At 41.1% G+C, this 9,182-nt stretch overlaps 1 protein-coding gene across 2 annotated transcripts; it reads left to right on the forward strand.

The window, feature by feature from the left end:
- The first annotated feature begins 29 nt into the window (after window positions 1-29).
- eif3c (eukaryotic translation initiation factor 3, subunit C) lies at window positions 30-8,719 on the forward strand. 2 transcript variants are annotated; one of them, XM_046376278.1, is made up of 23 exons: window positions 30-188; window positions 1,097-1,214; window positions 1,301-1,366; window positions 1,456-1,645; window positions 1,819-1,944; window positions 2,190-2,241; window positions 2,676-2,800; window positions 2,931-3,061; window positions 3,497-3,647; window positions 3,847-3,950; window positions 4,243-4,384; window positions 4,649-4,774; window positions 5,084-5,177; window positions 5,314-5,501; window positions 5,687-5,911; window positions 6,000-6,191; window positions 6,349-6,520; window positions 6,615-6,774; window positions 6,942-7,007; window positions 7,207-7,294; window positions 7,432-7,597; window positions 7,800-7,856; window positions 8,276-8,719. In XM_046376278.1, exons 2-23 carry the CDS (start codon window positions 1,117-1,119, stop codon window positions 8,353-8,355), a joined length of 2,799 nt encoding a protein of 932 aa, XP_046232234.1. In that variant the 5' UTR covers window positions 30-188; window positions 1,097-1,116; the 3' UTR covers window positions 8,356-8,719. The 2 variants fall into 2 exon arrangements, with proteins under 2 accessions (XP_046232234.1, XP_046232235.1); XM_046376279.1 differs by having other exon boundaries at window positions 7,800-7,841.
- The last annotated feature ends 463 nt before the right edge of the window (window positions 8,720-9,182 follow it).

Below are 9,182 nucleotides of genomic sequence, written 5' to 3' on the forward strand. Positions count from 1 at the left end.
GTGAGCGTGTATATCTCTTGTGGACCATCCTAATGCTTTGTTGATCTACAGCTCACTTCCTTTCCTGACGCAAGTGCCCGGCGAGGTTGTAGCACGCCTTTTTTTGTGGCCGCTGTACAGCAAAACTGGATTTTATAAGAATTCAGGGGAGACAGACACACCACAGAATAGCTTTCAGAAGGACGTAGGTGAGTCTGTTCCAGTATTTGATTAAACTATGATCGACTATTCATCTTTTTAGCGGAGTGTATTTACCGACTTCACATGCGGGGAGGCCTGGTGCTAGCGTTAGCTTAGCAACAACCCCGCGCCACGTTAGAATACGCGTTATCAAATATAATCAGCGTTAGCTTCTTGACCAAAGGGCTATGTTCAAATTGTGTGAATTTTGTAAATAAATAAATAAAGTCTACTGTTTGAATTTTAGAACTGCAGCTACAGTTTGGTGTTCAGTTACAATCGCTACATGTAGTGACAATACAGCTGTCAAAGCTAGATGGTGTTAGCAAAGAGAAGGTTGCATTGCGTAGCACGTACAGTCGCAGGTTGCTAACTTCATTAGCGTCAAACAAAAGTCAGCATCATTCACCGAAAGCATTCCAGATGCTATGCTAAAATAACCCGTCCTTCAAGTGTGCACAGCCGTTGCATATTAAGCTAATCCAAATAAGAACCAGTTTTGCTTAGCTGGTTGTTGCATAGTTAGCTTGACGACATGTCAAGCTTGTTTGTGCGCCGTTAAACCTACACGTTTCACCATTAACCTCTCATGGGATAATCTACATGTACAGCAGTCTTACTTTATGAGCCATCTGGAAAACATTGCTCTTCCAGTTGTGTGATGGCAAGTCTTTATCGAGCAGCAGTCACTTCAGTGTAAAAGTAGAAATCCACCAGCTCAGCTGGAAGTTCCTTTTGACTGAGACATGTTATTTTAGTCTTTCCGTCCTGGCCAGTTAATTCAATTATTAGAAAACTGAATTTTCATTCAGATATGATTACTAATAGGAAGCAGCATTACATGTTCAGGTTTCTTATTGAACAGATGCTGTAATCTCTTATACCATTGCTCATGTGTAATATTTTATCTTTACAGATTGACAGCTTCTTTGAGCAATGTCTCGTTTCTTTGCCACCGGGTCTGACAGTGAGTCAGAGGAGTCCTCATCTGCCGATGAGATCACCCCTAAACCAACCGGGACAACTTTCAAGCAGTCAGTGAAATTTCTTATAAATCCTATCATCTGGTCTCACATTGTACTTTTTGGAGTAATCTCACACATCCGTATTGCTTTCACAGGTCGTTGCTTCTTAGTGATGATGAGGAGGACACTAAGAGAGTGGTGCGCAGCGCCAAAGACAAAAGGTTGGTTTGGCCTCTTTGATTTATTTGTTTTCAACTGTGCAAATTGTTTGTTAGTTGTTATCTTGAGTGCATTCATTCTTAAATTATAGGTTTGAGGAGTTGACCAACCTCATCAAGACTATCCGCAATGCTATGAAAATTCGTGACATGGCCAAATGTTTGGAGGAGTTTGAGCAGTTATGTCGAGCCTTCCTCAAAAGCAAGAATATAGTGGACAAAGAGGGTGTTCCATCCTTCTACATCCGTCTGCTGGCTGACCTCGAGGACTACTTGAACCAGGTCAGTAGCCCAGACTTAAAAGACAACTCTTAATTAAAACTACTTCACCTTGGTTAATTATCGTTGACATGTCTGTGTCATCAGACATGTAAAAAATAATTAATTGTTATAATTGTCACAGACCCTGCTATTCCAGTTCAATTGGAAAAAAATTAACAATACTTTATTTTCAGCTTTGGGAGGACAAAGAGGGCAAGAAGAAGATGAACAAAAACAATGCAAAAGCCCTCAGCACACTACGTCAGAAGATCCGCAAGTACAACAGAGATTATGAAACGGAAATAGCTGCGTACAAGGAGGTAAGTCAGGACACTTTTTCTCAGTGCTCATTTGCTGCTTCAAGATATTGAGAAAATACACTTGTAGAGAGATATAACTACACTTCTAGATCAAAGTCTTAGTGGTGGGATGCTGTTTCAAAGTGTAACATAAATTTGTGAGCAATAGCATTACCACCACATGGGTGCCAGTAGAACTGCTCAGGGGTCAACATGCATAAACGAAGATAAAACTAAAAGCTCAATGTCTTTTGTGTCTCTGTTAGAACCCACAGGAGTCTGCAGATGAAGAGGAGGAGAAGGAGCAAGGGGATTCTGGTAAACTACAAGTTTTTATCTTGATTAAAAAGAACTCTTAAATGCACAAGAATTCAAACAAGCCGCACAATGTTCATACTAATGTTGGATTAGATGAGTGAAATACATGTAATGGATTTGATGCCTTTCAGGGTCCTGTAGCCCAGGTACACCATTAAAAAAAAGTACAAATCAATTATCATTGAAGTGCCATTATAAAGTCGGTAACATGTTTTTGGTTTTATCACCACAAAAAGTTATTGATAGAAGGACTGTAATTTTCTCAAAGAAAGGTTTTACTAGTTTTTGCCACATAGAAGCTTTTCATTTTGAATTAAACTCACACACACACATTTTTTTTCATACTTGTATCAAGATCACAGGTGAACTACCGATGGTGATATTGAACAAGTGCAAGCATCATCTCTAAGATTCATCGTAATTTTGTTCTGCAGGCTCGTCCTCTGACAGCGAAGGGGATGTGGGAGATGAGGGAGTGACAGCAAAGTCCTTCTTAAAGAAAAAGCCTGAGGTTTCCTCAGAGGCCAGCAAGTTCCTCAAGTCTGCCAAGGGATCCGGGGTAAGGCCAACATGCCGTATAAGAATGTATTGCAGACACCAACAAGAAGAAACTCGGTTCAAAAGACCCCATTCTTGTACTGAAGAACTACTTTGTGAGCTGACGTGCTGTGTTTTTCTCTTTCTTTCAGGATGAGTCCTCTTCTAGTGATGATGATGAAGACGATGAAGACTGGGGCTCAGACAGCGTAGACAGTGGCAGCGAGAGCTCAGATGAAGGGGAGGGAAAGAGCTCATCCCTGGCTGTGGTCTTCCTCAAGAAGTGAGTCGCATCCACCTCATGGTTTTTAGTTTAAAACAGAAACATTTGTGAATTTTAAAAATACGAAATCAAACCGTGACCGCTGGCACAGATGCTTTGCTTGGATTTTGTTTGACAGAACTTTAGTCATGTTCAGCTATGATAATTGATGTCATTTAAAAAAAAAAAAAATTGGTTTATGGCATCTTAAGTGAAGATTTTGGGATTTTCGGACTGTTTATAATCATCGTTATGGACTCTGGTATGTTTATTATGTTTCACATAAGGAATTTACAGGCCAAACAATTTAATGTAAATTAATAATTATTAGATGCACCAATAATTACTAATAATAATTAATACCAAGTTTCATAGCAGGCAGTTAGTCAAAGAAGATCAAGCAGTTTCTCTCTAACAGTGTCATGCATACTTACACCACGCTCTGTTTGTCTTTAGGACTCAGGATTCTGAAAAACCTGAGAAGAAGATTGGGAAGAAGAAGAGGGCCAAGAAGAAAGAGCGACTCGAGGAAGAGGCTGAGGAGGAAGGAGGAGAGGAGGTCGAGGGAGGCTGGGAGAAGGTGAAGGGAGGCGCCCCTCTGGTCAAGGTAAATAAGATTAATAAGATAATAAATAAGATACTGCAAAAAGACAGAACAGTAGATGGAACACTTGTTCATATTCATATTTTTGTGACAAAAAAAAAATCGAGTACCTTGCAAAGAACAACTTGTCTAAAAGAAAACAACCACATAATATGAATCAGCAAATTATATCAATATTTGTTGTGGTGTGTCGATCCATCAGGAAAAGCCCAAGATGTTTGCCAAAGGCACAGAAATCAATGTACCGGTGGTGGTGAAGAAGCTGAATGAGATCCTGCAAGCGAGAGGCAAAAAGGGTACCGACAGGTAACCTCACGTCATGTACAGCCACATCATAGAAAATATGGCCGCAGGTGATAATAGTCTTTAAAAAGAAAAACTAGCATTGTTTTCATGTAAATTAATGTCCAGTAAATAAGTTGTGCAGAGAAATGTTTTATGGCAAAGCAACAGCAAGGTATGAACCCCCTATTTATTCTCACATATCTGTTCTCTCTTTATAAGTGTTGATGTAGAAAAGGCTTAGCTCATGTAACACAAAAGAAAATAACTGAGTGGTTTAAACTGGACTTAAAGGACATTTTTCTCCCTCTGACAGGGCTGCCCAGATTGAACTGCTCCATGCTCTGGCAGCCATTGCCAATGAGAATAACTTGGGCCAAGGTATCCTGGTCAAGATTAAGTTCAACATCATTGCCTCTCTGTATGACTACAACCCAAACCTGGCGGCCTTCATGAAGGTAGATGTCCTTTTTTTCTAAATGTTGCAATGTCCTTTAAATTCAGGGTTTGTGCCTCGAAAAAGTTTGAAAAATGAATCTAAGGGACAGAACAAAACAAAAGAAAAACCCAATATGCATATTTATTCATTAATATACTTTAATAGAATGATTAAAATCCTTGTAATATGTGTTATAATTGATGAAGTTCTGAATCAGCAGAAACAAATACTTAAATGATGCATGTTAGACTGAAAATTCTTTTTTTGTTTCCCTGTTTGTTAGCCTGATATGTGGAAGAAGTGCTTGGACTGTATAGATGAGCTGCTGAACATCCTCTTTGAACACAGCAACATCTTCATCGGGGAGAACATTGCAGAGGACAGTGAAAATCTGGCTAACCAAGACCAGGTATCTCATCGTCTTATTCTGGATGGCAGTCTCTGCGATGTCTCCTCCACTGCAGATCTGCATCAGGATTTAGGGAATTATTACTTTAAATGGATCATATGTGAACCGTTAAACTAATGTGGTTGGTGGGTAGGGAATCCCAAAAGTGGATACCTGAAGCACCTGCATTTTTATCATCTATGTTGTATATAATGGGATTTGTCTTCACTGTCTTCATCTTTATATGTCTTCAGCTTACTAGAAATCGGGGATGATGTTTGCAATCAAAATGTGTTAAGCATATTTATTATTTTATTGTGTGTGTGTCAGCCATTCAGGGTACGTGGATGCATCTTAACCCTGGTGGAAAGGATGGATGAAGAGTTCACAAAGATTATGCAGAACACTGATCCCCATTCACAAGGTGAGAATTGTTTTTAATTATCAGTATTACATGGGAAAGTAAACCATATCATGTCATGGCAGGAAACCCTGAAGTGTGTCATCGTTAACAGCTCTTCTTTAGTAACTCATTTCTTTCTTGTTCACTCTCCCTCCAGAATATGTTGACAATCTGAAGGATGAGGGACGTGTTTGTGGCATCGTTGACCGGCTGCTTAACTACCTGGAGAACAAGGGCAGCACAGAAGAGATTTGTCGCATCTACCTGCGCAGAATCATGCACACCTACTACAAGTTTGATTACAAGGCCCATCGGCGCAGCCTGGGCCTCCAGGGAGAATCAAAGGTGAGAAAAGTCACAGAGGAGGTCTGGCCTGTGTGAGAGATTAAATATGCTTAATTAACAAGAAGGTGAACTGGGTTTCTTTTCCTGACAGACATCAAAATCTACAACGATAAGTAGCAGGATGAAAAGCTCATTTTCTTTGTGCTTGTGATGTACTGAGTCGTGTTTCTCTGTCTGCCGTTTAGTCCGAGCAGGACCAGGAGGAGAGCGAGGGGGAGGATAGCGCCGTGATCATGGACCGTCTCTGCAAGTTCATCTACGCCAAGGATCGCACCGACCGTATCCGTACCTGCGCTATCCTCTGCCACATCTACCACCACGCTCTGCACTCGCGCTGGTACCAGGCCCGCGACCTGATGTTGATGAGCCACCTGCAGGACAACATCCAGCACGCTGACCCGCCCGTACAGGTAGGCAGGCAGGAAGGCAGGCAAACACAAAGATAGACAAGAGAACAACAGTGAACCCTAAGTTAAGAACCCATTTTCTCTCATCTAGATCCTGTACAACAGAACCATGGTCCAACTTGGCATTTGCGCATTTAGGCAGGGCATGATTAAAGATGCCCACAATGCCCTTTTGGACATCCAGTCCTCTGGCCGAGCCAAGGAGCTCCTGGGTCAGGGTTTGCTCATGAGGAACATGCAGGAGAGGAATGCTGAGCAGGAGAAGATTGAAAAGAGAAGACAAGTAAGTCCTACACAAGCAGTAAACTTGTGTTCAAGATCACGTTAAACCTGCTGGGTGTAATTCATCTTTACTGAAAAAGAAGCAGAAATTGAGAGGTCTGATATCAATTTATACGATGCCTGATGACATTGTGACATTTCTTTGACCTCCCTCTCAGGTGCCATTCCACATGCACATCAACCTGGAGCTGCTGGAGTGTGTGTACCTGGTGTCAGCCATGCTGCTGGAAATCCCCTACATGGCTGCCCATGAGTTTGATGCCCGCCGCAGGATGATCAGCAAGCAGTTCCATCACCAGCTGAGGGTCGGGGAGAGGCAGCCACTGTTGGGTATGCAACATGCCACCTAAGAGCTCTTTATACCAGGATGTTTAACCTGTAGAGGAACCAGAGAGATAACTGTAGCTTTTGATGTGTCCTCCAGGGCCCCCAGAGAGCATGAGAGAACACGTGGTGGCAGCCAGTAAGGCCATGAAGATGGGAGACTGGCGTACCTGCCACTCGTTCATCATCAATGAGAAGATGAACAGTAAGGTCTGGGACCTGTTCCCTGAGACGCAGCGAGTACGCGAGATGCTCGTCAGGTTAGTATACGCCATTATTATCCATCATTGAATTTATTCACTTTTTCTCTTCTCTTTCTCTGATTATATCATATGTAATTATTACCAGTTACTTAGGTAGCTGTTTTGATGTATATTAAGTTATGCTGTGATTAAATCAGTTTCCGTATCATGTTTCCTTTTTATAGGAAGATCCAAGAGGAGTCACTGAGGACTTACCTGTTCACATACAGCAGTGTGTACGACTCCATCAGGTGAGCACAGGATGCAGCATCTATAACCACAATAACATCAGTCACTAATAAAGAAGTGGTGTGTGTAGATCAGCTTGTATCTACTTAGATCAGAAATACCTCTTGACCTTAATTTTGTGTCAATATGAAGTATTTAACTGGAAAAAAAACATGTTTTATATAAATTAGTAAAAAAAAAAAATAACTCTCTGTCCTTCAGCATGGAAACACTATCTGAGATGTTTCAGTTGGAGATGCCCACAGTTCACAGCATCATCAGCAAGATGATCATCAATGAAGAGCTGATGGTAAGTGTCATGGCTTCTGTGTTCTGTCGAAGTGAATTTATCTCATATCTTCCAATATGGACATACCAGTGCATCTCAACATGTACACATTTCATTTTCATTTCTGTGTTAAATGTTTTCCGGCCTCTTCCCAACAGGCATCACTGGACCAGCCCACACAGACGGTGGTGATGCACCGCACAGAGCCCACCTCCCTGCAGAACATGGCCCTGCAGCTGGCTGAGAAACTCGGCAGCTTGGTGGAGAATAACGAGCGCGTCTTTGACCTCAAACAGGGCGTCTATGGGGGCTACTTCAACAGAGGTGAGTTTAGCCAACACTCTTCGCTGTTTGCATTGTCTACTATATATGTTTGCAGATTGTTTATATTTGTCCTGTTTGCCAGTGACAATAAGTCACATTAAAGCGCTTGGCTATGAAAGCATTGAAAAATTCCTGCAACATCTCTGTTGATAAAAAAGGTTGAATCTTAGAAACAATAACATTTTTTTTCATTGCATTACAGATCAGAAAGGTGGCTACCAACAGAAGCAGTCCTACCAGAGAGGTATGAGCAAGCACAGTGAGTTGCACATACATAAACACCTTAACACAAACCCTACCACAAGCCAAAATGCCTCTGATTTTCTGCAGAGGTTTTATTCTTTATTCATTGCTGCTTTTAACTGTGAGTGGGTTCTCGTGTAATCAGTAACTAACTTGTGATGCATTAAAACGTTAAGATAAAGGTCAGGTTTTGCCAGAACAGAACCAGTGTGTACATCATGTTATACAACTACGTCAGAAGTGTTTGTAGTTGTTCTGCGTGGTTAACACAGGAAGGTGTCGTGAAAAGCCGAGAGAGAAGTACGGCCGATCGCTGTATAAAGTTGAGCTTGAATGCCTGATTGTCACAGTCGCCGTAATTCTTTGTCATCTGATTAAATGCGGCCAGGTGGACACTCGCAGATAATCCCGTTTTTCTTTTTGCATGTTCCACAGATCAGAAAAGTGGTTACCAGCAGAAACAGGGAGGCTACCAACGAGGAGGCTACAGAAATCAAAATCAAAGCAACTATTGAGCTTGGAACATGTGGATTTCAGCCTCGCCACCTCATATAGTTTTCATTCCATAACAATAACAACAATCTGAGTTTCTGTGCTGACGCTGGACATTTGTTGTTCTCCCCCATCTGACTCAAAACTACTTTTAACTCATCCAGAATCGGCTAAAAGTTAGCGCTTCTCACTGCAAGTGCATCGTTTGGTATTTCAGTACGGTCAAGTTCTTTGGATTAACATGGAAAGTTTTAAGGTTAATATTGCTCATAGATACTTATATAAAAAAATTCATTGCAGTGTGGTGGCTCATGGCCGTACAGTCAGGCAATAAACTCGTTGAGTATTGTTGACTTATACTTATGAAATAAACATTAATAAGCAGTGTCTTCTGAGTTTTGGTTTTGACAGATTTGTTTTGCAATAAGATACCAATACATGAAGCAAAAACAAAATAATGTAAATTTCACCTTCTGCACAGCAAACTCCAGATCCATATCTTTGAAAGTCACAAATGGTAGTTCTCTCAGCTGAACTATATTGACAAAAGTATTGGGACACTTGACCATTGCACCAACAGGGACTTTAATGACATTGCATTCTAAAAACATGGACTTTTGTCTACAGAGTCTATTTGATATACAGAGGTTTTCAGTCCAAAAGAAAAGATACATCTGAAAGGTCAGTAGGGAGAGTTTATGTATTAACTGGATACTGAATCAATACACTGTATGGACAAAAGTATTTGCACAACTGCCCCTTACACCAATGGGGACTTTAATGACATTCCATTCTAAATACACAAACAGCTTTGCAGCTATAACAGCTTCCTCTATTCTGGGAGTGTTTC

This window comes from Scatophagus argus, chromosome 21, assembly GCF_020382885.2.
Source record: "Scatophagus argus isolate fScaArg1 chromosome 21, fScaArg1.pri, whole genome shotgun sequence".
NCBI classification, from domain to species: Eukaryota; Metazoa; Chordata; class Actinopteri; family Scatophagidae; genus Scatophagus; species Scatophagus argus.